The 24296-nt window shown below is 54.2% G+C and overlaps 1 protein-coding gene across 8 annotated transcripts in view; it reads right to left on the bottom strand.

The window, feature by feature from the left end:
• Nucleotides 1–24296, bottom strand: part of IQSEC1 (IQ motif and Sec7 domain ArfGEF 1) — a 373922-nt gene that overhangs the window by 45334 nt on the left and 304292 nt on the right. For 7 of the 8 annotated variants that reach the window (XM_032333102.1, XM_032332690.1, XM_032333040.1 and 4 more), the window contains one exon: nt 776–1070. In XM_032333102.1, coding sequence (XP_032188993.1) covers nt 776–1070 — 295 coding nt within the window. Of the gene's footprint in view, nt 1–775; nt 1071–19046; nt 19661–24296 lie in introns of those variants that run through there. The other variant, XM_032332775.1, reaches the window with a different exon arrangement.

Genomic DNA, 24296 nt, shown 5'->3' with positions numbered 1-24296 from the left:
AGAGTTCTTACTCAAGAGTCTTCTAGGGGCCTATACTCTGGAGGACCTCAACGCGATAATCTTTGTCCCCCACCCCAGTGATTGCTCATTCCCTCTGCTTCCCACCCCCCACCCAGCTGGGACAGGCCTCTCCCTCAACCCAGGAGACTATCTTTAGTCCTTCCCTGGAGCCCAGCCAGGCAGGCAGGCCATGCACCCTCCTCGCCCTCCTGGCACATGGGTGCCAACCCCACGGTGGGTCTGCGGGAGGAAGTAGACCTTCAGTGTGGCCATTTCCCACGAGAACACAGACTGTAACCCAAAGGAGATATAAAGCAACCTTGCCTGCGGGCTGTGGACAGGCTTGGTGTTCTTTTCGGAGCATGTTCTATTTATGTTGTACACTGACCTCCTGCCCTTCTCCTCGGGGACTCCTCCTGAGGACTATCTAAGGTTCAGGTGTCCCCTGGGACCTCAGACACTCAGCATCTGGCCACTGAACCTGTGTGCATGGCCATGGGGACAGGGAGTGGGGTGGAGACCCAAGTCCTGACACCCCAGTCCCTTCGCTCGGGGTGCCTCCGTGCATCGGGCAGAGCAAGAAGGGGACCCTGGGCGGAGGTGAAGGCCATGTTCATAGCACAAGTGCACCTGAGTGGACGTCAATCTGTGGGAAAGCTGAGCTTCCTGCAGCCTCAGGCTGGCCCAGCAAAGGCCTTGGCACCCGTCTCCAGCCAGAGCCACCTGGCTGCCTGACCCCAGGCTCCCACCTGCTCCCAAGGCAGGCCCCACCTACCTGCTTGTCCTGCAGGTCGGAGGAGAGCTCATAGCTCTCAGACAGTGACCGCGAGCGCTTGATGGCCTCCTCCTCGGCCTGTTTGCGCAGGATGGAAGTCGAGTGCTGCAGTTTGGGCCTCCGTGTGCGCTGCTGCTGCCCCGGCGGCCCCGAGTACAGCCCATAGGCTCCCACTGACGCGTGCTCGTAGCGGTCGGGGCTCAGACTGGAAGCAGGCGCTAGGGAGCCCTGGTGGTAGGCCGACGGGCTGTCTAGCGACGTGCCGGTCTCGCTGCTGGGGGCCTCGCCCTCCACGCTGCAGGGGACAGAGAGAAGAGAGAGAGGCCTCCTGTGAGTGGGAGACCAGATCCCGGGGCCCGACAGGGAGCTGGAAGGTGGGAGGGGGCCGCAGGCAGGAGGCAGCCCCACAGCGTCCCCCACACCGCTGGCTGGCCTCTGACATACTTCACTGATTGATTTTGCTCACTGTCCATCTCCTACGTGAGGACCTCAGCTTTGTGAGGGCAGAGGTTGGACACATCATGTGCACTGACAAGCCCCAGTGCCTACAGCAGGGCCTGGCCCATGGCAGGAAAGGGTCAGTGAAAATCTACTGAGCAGCTAAATGGATCCAGTCCCCTTCTCTCCCTCATTCCCACCATCTGACTTAAGTAAACCACTGATTTTTGTACCCTTTGTTCTTATTTTAAAAAGACATTGATGAAAGTGACTCCTTACTACATACCTACTTAGAGGTCAGGCACTGGGGGGGTGGTTAGGGGCTGAGCCGTGTCCCCCCAGAATTTATATCTTGAAGTCCTAACCCCCAATACTTCAGAATGTGGGGGGAGACGGTCTTCAAAGAGATAGTTAGGATAATGAGGTCCGTTGGGGTCCTAATCCAACAAGACTGATGTCCTCCTAAGAAGAGGAGGAGATGAGGACCCAGACATGCACAGAGGGACGACCATGTGAGGGCAAAGGGAAAAGGTGGCCAATCTGCACACCAAGGACAGAGGCCTCACTGGCACCAGCCCTGCTGACACCTTGATACTGGACTTGGGGCCTCCAGAACAGTGAGAAAATAAATGTCTGTTATTTAAGCTGCCCAGTCTGTGGTCCTTGTTATGGCGGGCTTGGGAATGAATACAGTGTTATACATACATTTTTCTTTTTTAAAACCTTAAATTAGTCTGCAAAGAAAGAATTACTAGCCCCCCTTTTCCAGGTGGGGAAACTGAGGCCCACAGCAGTACAGAGACCTGTCTGCATAGGTAGTGAGTGGGTGAGTTGAGGTCAAAGCCCAAGTTGTGGGATTCCAAGATTTGGTGGGGGGGGTGTGTGCACCCCTCCACCGCGTGGAGCCTCATCCCCAGGATGCAGACACCTCCCTCTCAACATTCCAAGTGCTAGCCTGGGGGGACAGAGAGGGACTGGCTGGCTTACTCATCCCAAACTCAGGAACTCAGAAAACAGACATGGGCTCCTGTTGTAGACTGCTTTTCAGTATAGCACAAAGAGGCAAGGCTGTGTGTGGCACAGCATCTAGCAGCCTCTCTGGTCAAGCCTTGCCATTTTCCTGTCCTTGCAGGGTATCACTCAACCTTTAAAGACGCTCTGATCCCTGGGGCCAGGGCAGGGGTCTCTCTGGAAGGGGCCCAGCAGAAAGAAGGGAACACAGCTCCCCTTCCCAGGCTGCAGGCCTTCCTCCATGGTCCTGTCTTCAGACCAATGGCAACACGCTGGGTGTGACAGCCTTGGGAACAAGTGTCTACCCCCTGCCCAGCTCTGGTTCCAGCCAGTGTCACAAGGCCTGGCAGCGTCGCCCTGTGAGTGTCGAACGGGACTGTTCACGGACTCCTGGGGGAGGCAGACTCAGAATGGGGGCAGAGGGAAGTAGCCTGCCCTGTGGTTCCAATTCTGCCCTGAGCCAGGGACAGGCTGCAAATCCCAGCACTTGCCTTCCAACTTGTAGTTCAAGAATAGTACAGGACTTCCGCTCCACCAACTGGCTCTGGCCTCTGAGAACAGGCTGTGGGTATCCTGTGACAGAGGACGGCCCCTCCTGCTCCCCAGAAGCTTAAGTGTGACAAAGGTCTTTCCTTGGGGAAGAGCTCTGAGTGTTCTGCCTTCATCTGGCGGAAAATCAGGGTGGGTCGCCCCTCATTTCAAGGCCTATCTCCCTGTCCGTTATCCATGTGGGATGGACCAGATGCTTTTAAGGTGTCAGAGGAATACCCACCCTTTAAGACTCTCCTGACATCAGTTACCCAGGAGCAGTCTCCTTTGGGCCCGTGTATCTGCGAGAGGGAGAAGGAGGGAGAGAAGGATGGGGACCAACAGAGCTAAAAATTCTCCCATTCTTCGGATAAAACTTTGAGCAATACTTCACAATAAATACTTGATGGCTTGATCCATAGTTGTATGAAAGAGAGAGGGACACCCCTGTCAGACCTGTAGGTAGTCAATAAAGCAAGTCCACCCACAGAAAGGCGACCCGAAGTCCCCGCCTTTGCTCCTGCCCCAGGCGTCTCCCTGCCTCACCTTCTCTGGGCGCCCTGTGAGCATCTCATGAGGAAGTACTTCCACCCTCACACCCCCATACTGGAAATGCTTCAGTCAGGGCAGAGTCTGTTTTTCCAAGCAAAAGGCTGACAGGAAACAAAATCTCATCCTTGAAGATGAGCAGCTGGCGCTCTGGTCAGAAGGTTTTAAAATAGTCTCATAACCCTGAGTTTACAGAAACACAGGGAGATTGAGGGGTGGTCTCCGTGCAGGTCCTCAGAGCAGGAAGCCCTTCTATCCGTGCCTCACAGTGGCTCCATTAGGGAACGGTGGGCCAGGACCCTCATTGTGCTGCCCTGATGTGCCCTGGGATAAAGGAGCAGCGTCCACCTCTCATGTTCTGTGGGGGATCCAACCCTCTACCTAGGCCTTGCCCTCTGGCCTCAGAGTAACAATGAACAGGCAAAGGAGCATTCTTCCTGACGACAGTGGGGACGGGGCAGGGGTCAGTCTGTGAATCTGGTAGGTTGTTGTCATTCCCTGGTGGCTGTCGTTTGGGGCAGAAGGGCTGTATGTTGCCTGGTAGTGGGGAAGAGCCTGGCTATCTCAACGGCTGGGGTCACGAGCAGGATGTCAGTGTGGGTCCTGGCATGACAGGGACATAAGTGGCTGGTGGGAAGCAAGCACTTTCTGGGCTGTGCCAGTCCCAGGATTCTGGCTCTGAGCATTACCCTGCTCCCAACTCTCTTAAGGCAGGAGGTTCCAGAACATCCTAGGGAAAGAGGGCCAAGCCTCCCCTCAAAGCCAAGGAAAGGGGTCTGATGGTCACCTGTAGCCTTTCTCTTCACCATGACGCCAACTCTGGTCTCCTCTCTCCTATCAGCCCTATCGTCCAAACATACCCAGGCTCTCCCACTTCTCAGCAGATGGTCCAGGCCACCATCACTGCTCTCTGGATTATCACAACAGCCTCCTCAACGGTCCCCCTGCCTCTCTCTTTCCCATGGCCACCACAGTGACTCCAATAAAACAGAATATCAAGGACACCTGGGTGGCTCAGTGGGTTAAGTCTCTGCCTTCAGCTCCAGTCATGATCTCAGGGTCCTGGGATCGAGTTCCGCATCGGGCTCCCTACTCAGCGGGAAGCCTGCTCCCCTACCCCCACCGCCTGCCTCTCTGCCTACTTGTGATCTCTGTCTGTCAAATAAATAAATAAAATCTTTAAAACAAAACAAAACAAAAAACCCCCAGAATATCGCGTTCCTTCCTTGGTCCCATCACACTTAGAAGACGCTGTCCTTGCAATGTCCTTGAACGCCTGACCTTGGCTGCTCTCATCTCGGCTCTTTTCCCCCAAGCCTTGCTCATTCTGACTTCCTGACTCACTGGCTTCCTTTCTCTCCGCTCAAAGGGGTCAGGCACACTCCTGCCTCAGGGTCTTTACACTGGCTGTTCTCTCTGTCTGGAACACTCTTCCCCATGTCTCTGCTATTGCCAGATTTAAAATCACAGCTCCCTCCCCCTCAAGATTCCTGGTCTCTTTCTTTGCTTTGCTTTTTCTTTTCTTTTTTTAAAAAATCTTCGATGATGATCATCACTTCAAAACACATAATATATTTATCATGATTTTTGGTTTGTGGCTGTCTCCCATGTCAGTACATAAGTGCTACAAGGGTGAAGGTAATTTTTCTGTTTTGCTTACTGATGTTTCCCAAGTGCCAACTTATGCCTGGCTAAGAGTGCTCAGGAAATACTTGCCAAGTGAGGGAAAGCATTTCCCCATGCCTGCTGTTGGCTGAGTCCTGGAACAGCTTCTTACAGCATCCCCGCCAGACCTCCTATGTGCCCCAAACCAAACTCCTTATCTTTCTCCATCCTCACGCAGTGACCAAGCTGGGATTCTGGCTGTCATCTCTTCAGTCCCTCCCACACCGCCAGCTCCCGCCCTGCTCCGCTCAGTCTGCCACCAAGTCCTGTGAGATCTACATGAACAGTATCCCCTTGCCTGGTGCATGGGGTAGGCCTTCCACCCCACCAAAATCACCATCAGCCTCAGACCACCCTGATCAGAACCGAAATGGCCAGGCCAACCTCTTGCAGCCAGCAATGACCCCGCCACAGACACTGCCCTCTGGTATAGGAGTGGACAAAAGTGAGAAGTGTGTGAATGCTTGCATGAAGTTTAAGAACCCACTGTAAGCCAGAGGATAATTGGAAGCTACATGCTATTAGACATAAAAAGAGAGTCTTTTCTTAATCCGAGCCAGACAGCTCGTTCACAGAAAGATCATTTTTTCTTTTTTTTTTCCAAGTGAGAATGCCCAGGATTGACGGGTATGGGCAGCAACAGGCATTTCAGAAGTTTAAGTTGATGTAACTTTTTCAGAGTACTAGCTAGAAACAGTGATCGAGTCCGCTCGATGCAGCAGAAGCTCTGGAAGAACCCGTAAAGATGCTTTACGTACAGCAACACCCTGAACCCCTCGCCCGCTCTTGCTTAGTACTCGGCTATGCCCCCCAGTTCCTTCCCTGGGGAGTGTGAACAGGACAGCCCTCTTCTCCCTCCCCACAGCAGATCAGACACCTCAGAGATCTTTGCTTTATATGATGTCCACGCCTGACACAGCAGGGAGCTGGGGGTCAGGGAACCACCAGCCCCAGCCCAGCCCCCCACCCTCCCAGAGCCTCCTGCACCAGCAGCCCACCCTGCACACTGCTTCTTCACCACGGTGGTTTCCCAGATGCAGCTCAATGTCTAATCACCAGGTCGGCTCCTCTGCGGAAGCTTCTTCCACAACTTGAATCCATCAGCCAGGCCTCAACACTCTGTAGTGAGTCCTACGCCACACAACAGCATTCGGGGGTCTCTCTCAGACGCCTGGGCCATATGCAAATCAGGGAGTGGGGCGGGCACCCGTTCCAAGGACCTGACAGTCCCTGACAGTTTAGAGTTTCTGGAACATTCTATGACAGTTAGGTGGCCACTCCCCAGCACTCTTCGAAGAGGCTCCTGGTCTAGTAATCCCTCTGCTAGATATTCACGCTAAGGAAATGAGTGGATCTGCGAAGAGATAAATACAAGGAATTTCACCGCAGTGTTGGTTCTAATTATAAACATTTGGAAATAATCTAAATGCCCGTCAACAGGGATTGATTTAAATTACTTATATATCCATATAATGGAAACAATGTCAAGCCCAGGGGGAAGATCGGTTTGATGGCTGTTCTTTGGAGAAAGACAAGATTTTTTTGGCTGACTATAAGTTTAACATGAGCCGATGCTGTGATGCAGCTGGGAAGCCAGTCACCACCACGAATTAATACAAAACCAGAAGCCACAACAGCCCTGCAGCCGCTACAGGTGTCAGAACACAGCAGAGGACTGTGTCTTGGTGCTGCATGGACTGTCTGGAGCCCGAGAGTACAGATCACAAAGTGGGGGGCACTTGTTCGCCCCACTTTCGGCTGGCCGACATCGCTAATGGATCACAGACTCCCTCCTGCACATCTTCCAACCCAGAGTTCCACGTGACTGACCCCAGCTGGCACGTGGCATGAACCCTACTTGCCAACCCCCAAATTACAGTATGCCAGGAATAAACCTCCAGGTCTGGAAACCACCTCTCACCAAAAGCTTGGACTGCCTGGCCAGGAGAAAAGCAGCCAGAGGGGAGCAAGCGGGGATGTCTACCATCAAGCCTCTGACAGAGTGACAAGAGGCAGAAGGAACAGATTTCCATGGACAGACCATGACCAAGTCTGCCCAACTTGACAACACTCTCACATGATTAGGGGTGCTTAGGAAGTGGTGAGCTCTCTGTCACTGGAGGTGTGCAAGCTGTAGCAGGTCAGACACTTGTCAGAAATAGAGCAAAAGAACTCCTCTACTGGCTAAAAGCTGCTATGGACTGTCTGAATCTAGACCCTCACCCTGTAGCTCCCCACTGCCCTTCACTTGGGAGTAGTCTGGTTCTAAGAGGCCACACTCTGGTCCCAGCACAAAGCCTACTTCCTGCATGGGGCCACCCCCCGCTTAGTGTGGCCCCCATTCCCACACTCTGTCACGGTGTAGATTACCTGGAGAAAGAGACAGTATGAGAGGGTCTACTCCCTGCCCTCCCAGAGTCCTGCTCCTTGAAGGATGGGTCCCTTAAAGCCCCAGCCTCCTGCAAAGACAGTGACTGAGACTGGATCCTTCCTGAGAAAGTTCCACATGTGCACGATGAGGCTCTTGAGATGGGCCTGGCCCAGCACAGCCGTCCAGATGACAGCTGGACCTACACACAGATGTGTCCCCAGTCCTCCCCTGCTGGCCTGGGCACTTGGAGCCCTGAGTCCCTGGAAAGTGTCCCCAACCTCCTCCTCCCCTTCTCCAGTTTTCCCAACATGCCTTCCTCTGCCGGAGTCTGGTGCGTGTGTTTTATGTGGAGGAATGGCTGGATCACTACAAACAGCATCTAGAGTTTCTGACTGCCCTAGGATGATGAAAAACACCTAAGAACTAAGAACACATTTTGAAAAGTTCCCCTCTTCCCCGGCAGCATCCCTGTGGCCTTTCCACCAGGTGAGGGGGCAGGAGTCAGAGCTCTGGGTTCTGCTGCTTATCAACTGTGTGACTGGGTGGGAATACTTCCATGTCTCAGTTTCCTTTCCTGCAAAATCGGGGCAGAGAGCCGACTTCATGCCACTGCTATGAGACGTAACAGAGTTAACACAGAGAAGTCCTTAAAAGACTGCTTGGCTCATAAAAGGCACTTTGTAATTGCCGTCTCTGGTTACTCTGATGGACAGGGCCCAACCTACACATCCCGGCAGCTAGAAGTGGGGGGGCAGACAGGCCCAGTGCGCGAGCCAGGGTCGCCCGCCTCTTCCTGCTGTGGGGCCTCTCTCTACGCGGACAACCTCCTCTGGCCATGGGCTGTAGTCGCTGGTGACGAGGCCCTAGAGAGGGGCGGGAGAGTCACAGAAAGGGACCCGGGCCCCATGGCCCAGACGCCACATCCTGACTCTAGCTGGGGAGTGAGTCAGGGCCGGGGGCCCTCGGCCACTCGGGTCATGGATGTCTCTAATTATGGCCTGTGAAGTCATGAATTACTTTTCTCAAGAAAAATGTTAGTCAGAGGGCAGTCTCTACGGGCGGAGAGGCAAGGGGGGAAAGGGGGAAGCAGGGACCCTCTGGTTAGGGGGCTGGCTCTTCACTCCAACACTGATGATGCTGATGGTAGTTACACCTAATGTTTATATAGTCAGTGGTCTTCTAAGCCTTCTAAGTAACTCACTTAGTCCTCTAACAAACCACCCTATGGGCACGGAGGGGAGGTTAAGCTCAACCCCAAGGTCATGGGGCTGGAACCCAGACAGTGTGGCTTGAGTCTGCACATTTACTCACTGGGCTTATGTGACTTCTTAGTCACTCACACACATGCACACATGGGGTGGGTTAGCAGCAGTGACTCTCCTGGGAACCTGCTGGGTACAGGTGTTGTACTGAGTGTTCGAACACAGCCTGTGACCCAGCTACCATCCTGGGAGCTAGGAGGGAGCTGTGCCTTCTGGGGCTCGGTGGGGCCAAGTCACTTACCCCAAGTGGGTGCCTTGGCCACCCAGCTGCCCAGAGGAAAATCATGCAGTTGACATGCCAGGGGCCTGGGGCTGGGGTCCAGAGCCTGGAGGTCTTGGGGTTGTGTAAGGTCACGAGAGAAATAAGCCTGGGCTGCATGTGGCCAGCTATGGTCCTATCACATGGTGTAGCCACCCTCTTTAGGGTGGCCTGGGTCTTCCGCTGCAGGAAGGAGGACTCTGAAAGCCTTCCTGGGTTAAACGCCCATGCCAGGAGCCTTGGTCCACATGGACTGCTGGCAGTCTGCACATACCAGAGCCAAACAGCCTTCCGAAATATGGATGCCCTCATGCCTCCATGCCTTGTGGCCTCCCCCACGCTCTGCTCCCAGGGTTTCTGATTTCCAGAAAGGGAGTCTAGGCCAGGACAGGGACAATTCCTTCCCAGCCCTTACATGCTCTGTTGTGCGACTTCTACAGCTCTTTGCTGCCCAGGGCTATATTAACTGAGGTCTATCACTCAGGACAGGGAAGGGGATGGTTTTGCTCTGTTCCAGGTCCTCGGGGAGGGATGCAGACAGACTAGGGCAGTGTCTGGGGAAGAGGTAAGTGAGGGAAGGAAAAGAAGGCTGTGTCCTCTGAGCAAGAGCAGGGAGGGCTCAGCTGGGGAAAGGCAGCCTTGGGACCAGCCACAACCCCTAGATCTCTACAGGGGGCAACGGGAGCAGGCAGGTCTGAGGAACCAGAAGCAGGGTGAAGGCAGCCCTGCAGCTTTAGTGGATAGAGATTTTTAGCAGTTCAGCTACTGGGGAAGGGGCTGCCTTAGCGGATACTGCCAGTGTTCCAGCAGGGACTAGAAAACCAGTCTTCAGGGACTGCTGCAGCTCAGGGTGGGTCACCACCCAAATACACTCCCCCACCATGCCACATGGGAGCCCTTGCACAAACCATGTTCACATTTTTCACCCCTGCAATGATCCCATAGAGGAGACTCAGGATTCGTGGCTTGCCCAAGACTGTAGAGCTCGGAGCAGAGCCAGGACTCAGCTGTATGATGTTCTCCTAGTCCTTCCCACTCTGTGAAAACTCCCTGGGCCAGGAGGCAGCCCCCCAGGGCGGGCCTGGCTGCAAGGAGCAGGGTACAAGGACACAGATGGATGCATTTCAAGGTAAGAGTGAGTGTGTAAAGGGACACACAGCCGGTATCCCAGCAAGAAGGGGACAGAGAAGACTTCCCCAGGGAAGTAAGGGAGGCTCTCCACACCCTCTTCCCTCATCTTGGATAATCCAAGAGACACTCCAGAAGGGCTTGGCAGATGTGGGGAGGGGAGTCAGGTGGGTTCCTGCTTTAACAAGTTACCAAATTTGCTTTAAGGAAGATATACAGTAATCACAGAAGCACCCCCCCAAACCCCAACATCTAACTGCCCAGCACCACCCCTTGGATGACGAGTAGACCCTCTCAAAGGCAGGATGGACATGGAGCTCCTGTGCTCCCCCCAACCCTAGGCCAGCTCCTTCGGCAGCCTCCCTGACCTCGGCTGAGACCAATGCTATCCTTCCAGCGGCTCAGTCCAAAAAAACTCCTGGCAAGTTTCTCTTCTTCACACCCCACTTCCCATCTGTCGGCAGATCTGGCTGCTCTGCGTTCAGAGCAGAGGCAACCTCTGGCCCACAGGGCTGCCCCCTGCCACCAGCCCAGTCTTCACTGCCATCACCTCTTCCCTGTGCTGCTGCCATAGCCTCTCTACTACACCTTCCCCCCTTCCCCAGACAGTAGCCAGAATCCTGTTAAAATACAACCCTGACCACGCCTTTCCTCTGATCCCAGATCACTGGGATCCAGAGCCCGAATCCTCAGAGTAACCCAGAAGACTCTAACACCTGAACGAACATTCTTCCTGCTACCCCCCTCCCTCCATGCCCTCTTGGCCACCCCACCCAGGCCCCACTGTTACTCTACACCCCTGGCATACTCCTGCCTCAGGACATTTGCCCATGCCTTTCCCTTTGCCTGGTCTCTTCTTTCAGATGGTTACTGGGTTCACTTCCTCACCTTCTTTGGCTCACCTTGTTTAAAAGCCATACCCCTCCTGGACCCACCCTTATCTTTCCCTGCTTCATTTCCCTCTACAGCACTCAACGGTGCCACTACATGTGGGGATGTGACTGTCTTCATGTTCGGCCCTGAGAACTGGGGCTTCCCCACTAGGATGGGAAACTGATTCCATTACAACACAGAACTCTGGCGCTTCACTCAGGGAACACATACCGAATGCCAACTAGGTGACCGACCCCTGCCAGGCACTGTGAGTATGGCAGTGAACAGACAGACATAGCCCTGTCCTCACAGGCACACTGGGGGATGCAACTAATTCAGAATGACAGCCGTGTTAAGGAAGGGAACAGAGGAAGCAACTGGTGCAGCAGGGTGGAGGCAGCGGAGCCCCGTGCCCTGGAGGCTTCCTAGGAGGCACGCAGCCTCAGCCAGGACCCAGGGAGGAGCCGTGTGACCGTGAGGGCCAAGACAGAGCTGAGGAGGTGGGTGTCCACAGTGTCAACAGGGTGGGAGTTCAGCGTGGCCTGCATGGAGGGGCGGGCAGGCCCAGAACCTGCAGGCTGAGAGCAGGGAAGGAGGCAGGGAGGACATGGCACTGCCTGGGGGCCAGCACTATCGGCAGCCAGGTGGGGACAGTGAGAAGAGATCTATGTGGGGTTTGGTGACAAGCCACAAGACACATGTGGGAGGAATGAGAGGAAGGACAGGCATCCTCAGGGTCCTGATGCCACCAAGTTGGTGAGGCCAGAGTCACCGAGCAGCTGAGGCAGCAGAGAGCAGGGACAGGGCAACGGAAGGCTGGCATAGAGTGGGGTCAGAAGTCGGGCTGTGGCAGGGTGAGGAAAGAAGCTGGAGCAGAAGAAGCCTTCAAGGACAGTGGCTGAGAAGACAGGGGGCTTGGGGTGACAGCTGAAGGGGGTTGGGGTCCGCAAGACTGGAAGACTGGTTTTAAAGCTGGGACAGCTCCAGCCTATCTGCACGGTGACAGAAGAGGGGTGGCCCACTGAGATTTCAGCAGGCAGCAGAAGGTGTAGCCAGCTGGGGCCTCCCTTCTGGGGATCTCACCAGTTCCTGAGGGGCAAGCAGGGGGACCAGTGGGCTGCTGAGGGGGCCCGAGCCCTCCTACCAGCAAGCCGAGGCCGAGGCAGGGCAAATTTCAGGAGTCAGAGGTCTCAACCAAGAAGAAATGGGAGGTTCCCTCCAGCCTTGGAGTGGGGCCCAGCCCCTAGCACTGACCCCTGGTCTCCACCCCCATGTCTCTTGGCTTCTGTGACCCTCTGACCTCTCAGGAGGCCCCTAAGCCCAGAACAGCTGCTCCCAGAGCAACCGCACCATGGGTGCCTGGCTGCATCTCTGCTGACTGCCTTCTGACCTCCAGGCCAAACCCCCTCCTCCTAACTTCTCACCCTGAGCCCTGCCCTGCTGAGGCTGACATAAGGTCTGGTCCAGATGCCCCTCCCAGCTACAGCATTATTCCTAATTAGCCAGCACCCAGACCTCCAGAAGTGGCTTTTATATAGGTATAAAAATATAGGACTCTGAACAATGAACTTCTCGAAGCGGGAGGCTATTTTTAGAGCTCTGCTTACTGAACCAACATCCAGCATTCCCCCAGGTTGTCAGCAGCTCCTGGCGGGGTGGGCAGGCAGCAGTTAGGAGGGGCAGGGTCTTCCTGGACAGCTTGAGCATAGCAAGAAAGGGTCCGAGTGGCACCATATCCAAGCAGGAGGGCGCACAGTGGTGGCCGGACTCTTGCTCCCTGCCTTCTGGTCCCGAGTGCCCTACACGGCGCTGCAGGTCACTTTCCATTCTGATGCCAAATGTGAGTGACAGTGAGAATCTCTAGCCCCAGCTTCCCTGAGCCTCAATTTCCCACCATCCTGGGGTCGGAGGCAGGGGGCAGGCCGTTACTTTGAGGCAATGCTGGGGAGGGGGGGGCTGCCCCTGGCAAGGAGCCCTGCAGACAGCTAAAGCTTTGCCTAATTAGAGGGAATTATCCAGGAGGGGCCTCAGTAGTGCTCGTCCTCTGGTGGGGCTTGTTCTAATCAGCGCACAGCCAGAGGGAGGAAGGAAAGTCTGCTGTCCCGAGAAGCCAGTGTATATGCCAGGCCCTCGCCCTGTCCTGTCCACATGTTTTCCAAGGTCAACTTTCTGGCCCCAGGAAGGTGGTGGCTCCAGTCTCCCCAGCCCAGGCCTCACTCCTGAACATAAAGAACATCTGTCTGCCCCTGCTGGAGATGAGCTGGACTGTTCCACGGTGCAGCTGCGAGTCACTCCCATTAAAACAGCCCAGAGGACTGAAGTGGGCTTTGGAGATTGGAGTTCAGCATCTTGGGGACAGAGAGTGGCTGGAGGGAGGCCCCAAGGACCTGCGAGCAGATCACCCTAGAATGTTCCTGACGCTGGGGGGCTCCTGTCAGGAAGAGGGTCTTGGCTGTGCAGAAACACAGTGCCCAGTGTGCAGCTCGGGAAGGCCCCTCGTGGTGTGCAGGGGCCTGCACAGGGTGTCCCCCGGAGATTGGAGCATGGCAGAAGTGGGGGAAAGGGGTGTTCTGGGTCTATGATGCCACCTCCACTGCCTCTGTCCTGTCGAACTCCTGGGTCCCTTCACAGCACGTCTCACTGACCACCTTCTTCTTCCCTTTGATCTGTAAGTCCGTCTCCCACCTGGAGAGAGTGGGTTCTGGAAGGGTGGAGGTGTGGCTGCCTGTGCTGATTCTGTGTCTCACCAGGCCTTCCCAGGGCCGCCAACAGGGCGTGGTGTGAGCAGGTGCTGGTATTTGTTGGGTGAATGAATGAACGAACCAAGGAGCGAATGAGCGATGCTACTGGGGACTAAGAAGCCCACACGCACCTGGGAAGCAGCATCCTTCACTTGTCTGTGCATTCACACATGGAGAGCCCTGTGTTAGGTGCACCTCCCTGACCCCCACAACCGTGCCTATCTTACCTTCTCCCTTGGACCAGGAGCCGTAGGACTGAACCGCTCCTGATTTCCTTTCAGACCCCCTTAGCCCACTGTCCCCTGGCACGTCACCCGGGCCCGTGGTTCACTCCCCTTCAGGGGCAGGGCTCACTCCCCTCTCATCTGTGAGCAGGAGCACCAAGGCCTAGAGGGGAGAGAGGCTTGCTGGGTCATTGACACATGGCACAGCTGTGACAAGGGCCTGTGTCCACATTCGCTCCCCTGCCTGGCAGATGGGCCTTGGAAGTACTCAATGGCTGCGGAAACCTGCAAGTTTCTCCGAGATACGGACATGTCACTGACACCGAGAGCACTGGTCTCCAGACCCTGAGTGACAAAGGAACGGGGGCCCCATGTAGTCTCACCCCTCAGGGACGCCTGGGCTCAGCTCCCCTGGGCCTACCTCCCACAGCCCTGGGACGCCTGTGGGGCCAGGCCAGCACTGGCGGGGCCTCAGACAGGAAGCAGGAGCAGAGTGTCATGCCACAGGTTGGCAAACGTGCACTCTTACTTGGGCTGAAAGCCAGCTGGCAGAGGGGAGCCACGGCGCTCTGTCTGAGGGCAGGGGCCAGGGGCTGGCGCGAACACCATGCCATCAAGCCCAGCCAGGGCCTCTGCCCGGGGAGGGGCTGCTCACTTTAGTCCCAGAGAGTTCCTTAAGATGCCTGGGATCTCACCCTACATCTGGGGACCGGAGCACCAAACCAGGGATAAGGCCCAAACCAAGCACAAAATCAGGCCTTGATCATCAGGTCTGCAGTCAAACCCAGGACAGGCAGCCTTTCCACAGACAGCCTGTGAAAAAGCCCTTTATTCTTCCCAGTGCTATCTTGGCCAGGACCAAGGCAGGGGTGAGGCCCAGCCATCCAGGACCCCGGGTCCTATCCCTAAGATAGCTGGGTGGGAGGCCCAGTGCCCACCCCGCCACTCCTCATACAGACACTATAGACTTCACAGAGCTCTCTGGAAGACAGAGTGTCTACATGCAAGGGACTCCCAAGGTCCCCAGGCCCAAAGAGTATTTAGAAAAGCAAACAACACCAATCCCCCTGCTCCGCTCCCCCCAGCTATAAGAAACCACCAATATTTAACACTAGAGGCTTTTTTATAATGAAAAGTCAGACTTCTGACTTTTCTTGGGGAGAGAAACAGTTCAGGATCTGGCCATACTGGGCCTGTCGTCCTGCTTGTTGACAGACACAGCTGGGGACAACCACACCCAACAGCCCAGGCTCTACCCCATCCCAATCCTCACCACTCCCTAGCACCTGCCACTCGTGCCTGCTCCTCCCCACATGTCACCTTCCTGCCTATTGAAGGCATCTGCTCTTCTTGCAAAGCTCACAGAGGATCCTTCTCAAAGAACAGCGGTCTGATCTGCAGCTCTGGACTCCGTCGTTCCCCAGGAACCTGATTTAGAACACCAGGTCCCAAGGGGCAGGACCTAAGCCTTCCTACAGCTCTGCATAACTAGTGGGAACGCCAAGGCCTTCCACTCTGCTGTATCCTCCTTTTAACTTTTTTTTCCTTCCTTTTAGCTTTTAAGAGACTCTCCCAAAGTAACACCATCACATTGGTCACAATCCAAAAGCCCACAGTCATCATAGCCACTGAGCCCCAATTTCCCAGATTTCCTTATTCCTCAGGTCCATACAACCAAGACATGCTCTGAAAAGCCATCTGATATTCCCAGACCTGACATGTAGGTGGTTTTCTAGGGTCAGAAGCCCAGCTCTGCCCCTCCTTGGCAGCCCTCTCTGTCCATCTCTGCATCTGGAACAATGTCCTGGTGGCTCCAGGCATGCCTACAGAGGATGTGGGGAAACTCTGGTTGGAGATCAGACCAGGTCGAGATCAGGTGGCCACTTCAGGGCTGAGTGACCTGGGGCAAGTTACCTCAACTCTCTGGGCTTCTGGCTGTCTCATCTTTGCAGTGGATCTCGCTCCCCTGACCCATTGGTGTGACAGGAATGCGGGTCTTGGTGGGGCACACTCTGCCATCGGCAAAGCCCTGTGTAGACGCGTGGAGCTGTCTCTGTTGTGGACCACACACTGAAGAAGGGCTTGATGGAGAGAGACTGCTGGGATTGCCAAGGCCAAAAAGAGGGGCTCAGGATGAGTGTTCTCCAGCCCAACACCAAACTAGGCACTGCCTACTCAGGAAACCAGAAATGTCTCTTGTGGATCTGTATGGAGCTTTATACTTTCAGAAGCCCCTTCCCCTTCATCCTACGCACTGCTCACCTGGCCTCAAGCAACGAAGTTTACAAAACAGCTTCCTTGACCATGATTTCATCTATGTATGGCATCACTCTCTTCTCTTTCTGGCTTTTTTGTTTGTTTGTTTGTTTGTTTTATTTTTTGGCCATTTCCTATAGCCCACTCTCAGCTAGACCATCACGCCAGCTAAGCCAGGGCAGTCCTTTTTGGTTTTGAGTGCATAAAGACGACCAGAGCTTCCAACCCCGGGGCTCACTTGGAAAGATTTTTCAGAATACACACACACACACACACACACACACACAGAGCCAAAAATCTTCCTGGCTGAGCCAAATTAAATACAGAGGCCTCTAGTTATTTCCATACGCACAAAATGGGCTCAAATAAAGCAGTTCTCTGTGGCAGGCTCCAGCAGACAGGGCTGGGCCAGGCCCCAGGGACGCCCTGGGAGTGCCGGGCGGGAGGCACAGGCTGGGGAGGCTGGCTCCGGGACAGAGTGTAGGCAGAGAGGAAGAAGATGCCCGTAGTGCTGGCCTCGCTGCCTCCGGCCCACCCTGCTGGCCAGCGTCAGGCATGCAGGCCTCTCAAAGCCTGGGACAACCTTGGGCCCAGCTCTCCAGTCCCACCCCAGACCTGCATCAGTGCTAAACTGTCCTCACAGGGAGGCGGCGGGTGGGGGGGTGCTGCCTTCGCCCACCCTTAGCTTCCAGAAAGCACATTCTAAAACGCAAATCGTTCGTGTCTTTTATGGCATCAAATTGTTGTCATGGTCCAGACCTCTGCATGTGGTGTCGTCATGCTCCTCCCACAGGCTCCCTGCCCACCTCCCAGTCTGCTGGCCCCCCACCACCCCCATGCAGCAGCGGTATGGTGCTATGACTTCCAGCCGGTGGCAGTGTGCACTGCTCCCCTCCCCGAAACACATGGTACCCCACGGCAGAGGGAGAAGAGCCCAGGAGAGCCCCCAGGACTTCACTGCCCAGTTGCGAGCTCACCCCGGGAAGGGGTGCATTTTAGCATCTGTGTCCCCAGGAGTTCAAATCCATGTGTGAAGTGACTGACCCAATTACTGGACAATCTGATGATGGTGCAAAGAATGCTACAATGACAACAACAGATGCTCTAAACACTTCGCACCGAACCATCTCCTAGCGTATTGATGACTTTTATTTTTTAAAGCAGTTTCAGGTTCCCAGAAAAACTGAGCAGAAAGTAGAGATTTTGCATATTTTCTGTGCACCCCCCCAGTGCAACCTCTCCCACTCTCAATACCCCCACCCACACTGTGGTACATCTGTTAATCCATGGACCTCCGCTGACACAGCAGGATGCCCCCAAGTCCACAGTTCACATTAGGGTTCCCTCGGGGTGTTACAGATAACCCCATTTGAGACAGATGCGGAATCCTCTCCCCATTTTGGGGATGGAGAAACTGACATGCAGCAGGGTCATGTAACTTACTGAGGCCCACGCCACTCACACGGGCCGGGGGGTGGTGTGAGGAGAGGGCAGGCTGAGCAGGACCCTGGGCCCAGCACTTCATCCCTCCCCCCAAGCTCTGCATGCTTTCCCCTCTGCAGGAAAAACGCACCCACCCCAGCTGCCCACCCTCCTCCTCCTGCACTCTCAGGACCTATAGCACCACAGCATTCCCGGGACTGGCCCCCATCTGCAACCCATGCCACAGTAGGCATGCAGTAAGGGCGCCTGGGTGGCTCAGTGGATTAAGTGCCTGCCTTTGGCTCAGGTCATAATCCTGGGGTCCTGGGCTCGAGTCCCGCATCAGGCTCTCTGCTCAGCAGGGAGCCTGCTTCACCCTCTCTCTCTCTGCCTGCTTCTCTGCCTACTTGTGATCTGTCCAAAAAAAAAAAAAAAAAAAAACCTTAAAAAAACCCCAAACGCCTGGGTGGCTCAGTGGGTTGGGCCGCTGCCTTCGGCTCGGGTCGTGATCTCGGGGTCCTGGGATCGAGTCCCGCGTCGGGTTCTCTGCTCCGCGGGGAGCCTGCTTCCTCCTCTCTCTCTCTCTGCCTGCCTCTCTGCCTACTTGTGATCTCTCTGTGTCAAATGAATAAATGAAATCTTTAAAAAAAAAAAAAAAAACCCAAAAAAACTAAACGGAAAAAAAAAACACCCCTTAAAAAAAAAAAAAAGAAAAAAAAAAAAGAAAGAAAGGAAAAGAAAGGGTCTGGGGGAAGGACAAAGGCCCAGAGTAGGGAATGCCTCCTGCCCTCCGCCCTCCTGCACCTGCAGCTTTGACACACAGCCCTTCCCTGTAGACTGCCGGTCTGGCATGTGGCAGAGAGGGGCTGTGTGACCCTGGGTAAGTGCCTTTTCTTCTCTGTGCCTCTATTTCTCAGCCATCAAATGGGGAGTATTGTCTATGTCACAAATGATAATGCAGACACAAATCCTCAGCCGGGGTCCTGCTACCCAGAAGGGCTCAGGTAGCTGTTGTTGCTATCACAACATAGGACCATTGTTCCCCACAGTGCACGGGGGCCCTGAGGGTGAAGGGAGGGGTTGTAAGACTGTGAGCATGCAACAGTGGGAAAAGGCCTCAAGGAGCACCCTTTGTTCAGAAGATAGGCACCTGCCCACCTGGCCCTACCCCAGTATCTGCACCTGAGGACAGTGAGGGGTGAGTGGACAGGGCTTGGTCCTGCTCAGAGCAGGACTGGGGTGGGACTCAGTCCTGCTGCCCGTTTTTCTTTCTTTCTTTTTTTTTTTTTTTAACCTAAATTTGGTTGAGGGCCCTCTGTGTGCCAAGCACTGTGTAAGACATTAGGGGTAGTAATAATAATATTCCTAAGAATATATTACAATACTATTGAACTAATACAGCTATCGCCACTAAAATTTACTGAGCACCTGTCATGGGCCAGGCTTCAAAAACAGCATCGTTAGAAGCTGTGGATGGAAGAGCCCACAGGGCAAGAAGGAAAGATGGCCTTGGCAGAGGCTTGAGGGAAGCACAGTGTGGACACAGTGTCAGGGGAGGAATGGGAGGGCCTGGTCTCTTCAGCCAGAAAGACTGCTCTGAGTGTGTGCCCAGAGGCCAAGTGAGTTTGAGGGGCCAACCTGTCTCAGGGCAAAGGCAGGTGTCACCACCTGACTCTACCTCCAGGCAAGGGGCAATAAGGGGAGTAGAGGCAGGGCCCATGGGGACACTCAGCAGCCCCAGTCCTGCCCAGGGAGCCTAGGCATGAAGGCAGATGGCTTAGGCACTCCCGACCTGAAACCAGTCCTTCCCCCAGGAAAGCCCTGCATGAGGGAGATGGCACAGGCCTGGCCTCCCCTGGCCACCTGCAGACACATGGTCTCCAACACAGACTTCTCTGAATGTAGCAGGCACTATTGGTCTACGAAGCTGGGAAACTGGACCAGGCTCTGGCTTCCCCAGTTGGGCCACACAGCCAAGGGCTGTTGAGGGAACTTAAGGGCTCTGTCCCAGGAACCCACCCCCCGCAACCTGACATCTCCACCTCCACAGGACAGGTCCCTGATTACAAACATCAAAATGTCTGGTATGTGTCTTAAAATAACATGGGATCAATGAAATACAATTGCCCATGGGGGTTACCCTTCCATTCTCTCTACTTCTGTATACGGTTCAAAGAATCCATAAGGAGGGGCGCCTGGGTGGCTCAGTCATCAAGCCTTTGCCTTTGGCTCAGGTCATGATCTCAGGGTCCTAGAATCGAGTCCTGCATCGGGCTTCCTGCTTGGCGGGGAGCCTACTTCTCCCTCTCCCACTCCCCCAGCTTGTGTTCCCCCTCTCACTGTGTCTCTCTCTGTCAAATAAATAAATGAAATATTAAAAAAATAATAAACAAAATAAGAGTCCATAAGGAAAAGTTCAAAATAGTTCTAAGAAGCCACTGCCTTCCTCAAGGCTTTCCCGGGTCATTCTGCCATTTCTTACTAAGTAGGAAAACAAAAACAAAATTGCAAACCCTGCCCATTTAAATTATGGCTCTTAGAAAAGTCAATGGCCCCAAAGGAACAGAGAATTGGAGTTTGCACGGCTGCACAACACCCCCTCACTCCCCTAGCCCTCCTCTGGTAACAGGAGAGGAAAGAGCCGCTTCCCCAAACACTTCCTCTCCAACCCCCCGCACGGGACTCACTGCCCTTCAGGATCTAGTCCAGGGCCTACCCCAGGAAATCACAGCAGGAACAACTGTAGTTGATAGCAGTCAATAAGAATCATAGGAACAACCAACATTTACTGAACACCTAAATGTCCGGCACTATTCTAGCTCCTCCTTTCTCGTATTCTCTGTGGAAAATCCTCCTAGGGAATGTGGAGGACAGTTCTTATACCCAGAGGACCTCCTGGGGCTGGCACACACGGATTCTGGGATTCAAGGCCACTTGCCAGAGCTTCCAAGGGTGTCCTCTGTGGTCTCTGCCAAGTGACAACACACCGCTACGCCCATCCAAGGGCTGGCGCCCGGTAGGACCCTGCAGGTTCTCTCCACTCTTTTCCCTTCCCGCCCCTATTTCTCCATCCATTCTAAGGCCCACACCCTCCCACCCCCTAACAAAGTCAGGGAGCAGGAAAGACACATGAACCAGAATACCAAATCTACTTTCTGCGTAGCTCAGACATGATTTTCATTTTTGCCTTAGTTTCCTTGTCTGTAAAGTGGGAATAATACCAACAACATCGTAAAGTCTCTGGGGTGGGTTCAAATAAGGTAAGTATGTGTAAAATTCAAAGGCCACCCAAGTGTCAGATACTATCATTTTTATTCTGTAGCCTGTTCCAGCTCTAGTAGCAAACTCGTGCCAACTCCAGACCCATCACAAACAGCCGTGGCTTTGCCCAAAGCCAGCTGAACGCTGTCCCCTTCTGCCAGCATGTACTAGGCACCTGCTGTGTCTACTGACAACCGCCTCTCCCACCAGGATCCCCACTTGGCAGATAAGGCTCACAGAGGGGACCACCTTGCCTGGGCCACTTGTTCAGAGAGGGGCAGAACTGGGACTCAGGCCAGGTTTCTCTAGCCCCAATGCCACCATCTTTCCACTGTAGCCAGCTGCCTCTCTGTCTGGTGGCTGGAGCTGGCTGGGGAGGGCAGAGTAGCACAGCGAGGGTCCTGAGGCAGGGCTCCAGAGCTCTTAGCCCCATTAGGGACCGGAAGCAGCCCCAGTGGGATGAGGATGCCAGAGTTGCCTAAGTACCAGAACTCAGCACCGGCCACCAGCTGAGGACTCTGGACGCCCTGCCACCCTGTCCCACCTCGGCACTATGGGGCTGGAGCATCTGCCTCAGTGTCTCCAGGCGGGTCTCTCCATTGCCCTGGGTGTAGGCTGCTTGCCCATCCAAAGAAGTCTTCACTCCAACTGAGAGCCAAGTCCCCTTACTTTGCAATTTTTCCAATCCATGGGCAAAGTGATTTCTAAAACACTCTGGACCACCCTCTCTTAGCAGGCTACAAGCACATGCACATGACCATGGCCTTTAGTCCCATGTCACCAAGTTTACGACCTGTCTCACTCCCAGGTACCACCACCTTGCACACAAGCAACACCCTACCCTCACTTGGCTCCCCCCAAAACTACCACCCCTCTTCTTCCTTCATGCTCTTACCCCTGGCCTTGTCTGTGGCCAGAAGGAGAGATAAGACATTCCTGTCTAGCAACACATCTCTCTTGAACAAGTACCATGGTACAGTTTCCCCACAATTGGCCTTGGCAGCCCTGACGTCACAGCTAAAATCTACTGCCTCTCAGGTACTAACTGTGTACCCTTTAAGCACTTCATGCGGATTAACAACAACTCCATGAGCTCCTCCTGTCACTGGCAGTTTACAAATGGGGAAATCGAGGCACAGAAAGCCCAAGGAACATGCCCAAGATCACAGAGAGTGTGAGAAGCTGGGGTTAGGGTTAAGGACAGGCTGATGACAGAATCTGTCCCACTCCCCACAACACTGGGTCAAACACCCTCCCTCAGCGAATAACCACAAGCGTCACGAAGCTCACCCCCTTCACAGATGGGAAACTGAGGCTCAGGAAGGGGATGGGAGGAGGTGACTGATGCCAGGGCTTCTAGGGAGGCTGAATGCCAAAAACTAGTTAGAGTGAGCTCTTCTCAGCCCTCTGGAGGGAGAGACCTTCCAAGCTTAGTAATAATCAGGATAAATAGTGACAACTACAGTGACTATAATTAACATTTATTGAGCACTCACTATAATACAATAAGGCACCATTTTAAATGTTTCACGTGTATTAACGCATTTCATTCTTGTACCACCTAGCCTAGCCTCTCAGCCAGAAGTAGAAACGCAAACACCATTTGCTTCCATCTTTTAAAACAGCCACTGGGGAGAAAGTATTCATGTTGGTGGACAGACCTGGACCAACTCAGCCAACAGGCGATTCTGGGAGCCTAAATGGGGGGAGGCTGCCTCGTAGCTAGGGACTCCTCCAAATTAATAGTCCTTCTCTCTCATGGGAGCAAGTTCAGCAGCCCACACGCATGTGTGTCCTCTAATGACGTCAAAGGCCTTGGCCTTGGGTTTCCTCCCCATGCAGAAGCTGGCTATGTTTGCAAGGGGCCTGCAGAGAGTCTGGGGATGGTTGGCTTTTGTCGCCGAGACCCTGCTCCTTGCTGAGGCTGGCCTGGGGCAAGCGTGTTATCCTCAGAATGCACAAGTGGTCAGGGCCAAAGGGCACTATCTCAGAACCCCACCGGAGTGTATGGGGAAGAAGATCGTGGGGCCTGGCAAGACAACAGGAGACATCCTCAAACCAGCCTAAAGGTGGGACATTTTGGAAATGCTGACACCAGGGGATCCCAGGCACCTACCTGTTCCACGGCTTGGGAAAGATACGAAAGGCTCCATTTATGATGGTGACAGATTTTACTAAAGATTACTTAACCCCAGAGGAGGCACAACCTGGCTATGAAGAGCAGAGACCCCAAAGCCAGGTGAACTGAGTTCAAATCCCAGCTCCGAGGCTTATTGGCCAGTGACCCTGGGCAAGTCACATAACTGTTCCCCAACTGTTCCCCCAAGTGGGGGGAGAAGCCCTTACTCACAGATTGCTTTGAGAATTAAGTCCTTTGCGCAGAGCTGAATGGCAACCACTGCGATTACTATTATTATACTGACCTTTGAACAAAGAGGAAAAAACAAATGTGGTCATAGTTTCCCCACCCAGACAGACAAGGAGGGGACTCTTGCTATGGCTCTACATCTGGGCCTCCGGTTCACATTAAATGCTCGCCATGTTAGGAAGGCGCAAAACAAGGAAATAAAATACAAAAAATGTCCCTTTCCATCAAGGAGCAGGGAAGCAAAAGCTACGTTCAAAGAAAGCATAAAAGGATATCCAAGTCAGAGATGCTAGGATCGTGCCTTAGCTCCTTCAAGGACAAGAGATTTCACAAAAAGCCACGTAGCTCCAGAAACCAGCAAAAAAGACGACTGTGATGAACCACTTTTAACTCAGTAGTCACTTCTCAAGAGAAGAGGTGGTGATGAGGCTGGTGTTGCTGGCTACTGGCTACTGGGCCAGGGATCGAATAGGTGTGAGTCACCAGGCAAAGCTGCATATCCCCTGCGGGGAGGTAATTCTTAGTCCCATTTCATGGATGAGAAAATCAAGCTCAGACGGGGGAGGCCACCTCACCAAAGCCACACAGCCGGGGAGAGGCAGAGTAGGCCTTGTGGGACCCCACCTGTCCGGGTTCTGTGATACACAGTTTCACATGACGAATCTCAGTTCCTTTCCATCTAGCCTAGGGTCTGGCACAGAGCAGGGGCGCGGTAGCTAGGGAGTGAAGAGAGGAACACAGGAAGTGCAACAACGGGTCCCAACGCATCACTCCTGAGAACAAAGCACCCCCATGCCCAGGGGAGCACACATGCAGCCAAGGGTGCAGTCACTTGCTGCTGCCTGGCTGTGCCTACCACGTGGCCGGGCACTGTGCTGGGCAGGCATGGGAGCACACAGGCCTCAGGACTTAAAGGGGCACTTGCCCCTTCAGGGGGACAGCCACAGCAGCCAGCCGAATGGCAGGTCCAGGAGTCATTGTGCCATGCTTCCCACCATAATCACCATCCTCGGGAGTAGCTCAGACAGTGGGAGTGGCCAGATTCTTGAAGCCTGCACCAATTAATTCTTCAAGAGCCTTAATGGCCTTTAAAGTCATTAGGATTTGCTTTTGAGGACAAATGATAAATCACACTCAACAGCCTTGGCGCATCCTCCCCCTGCCC

Source organism: Mustela erminea, chromosome 1 (genome assembly GCF_009829155.1).
Source record: "Mustela erminea isolate mMusErm1 chromosome 1, mMusErm1.Pri, whole genome shotgun sequence".
Classification (NCBI taxonomy): domain Eukaryota; kingdom Metazoa; phylum Chordata; class Mammalia; order Carnivora; family Mustelidae; genus Mustela; species Mustela erminea.
The sequence above is the reverse complement of the archived record's forward strand: the minus strand, read 5'-3'. Positions and strand labels throughout refer to the sequence as shown.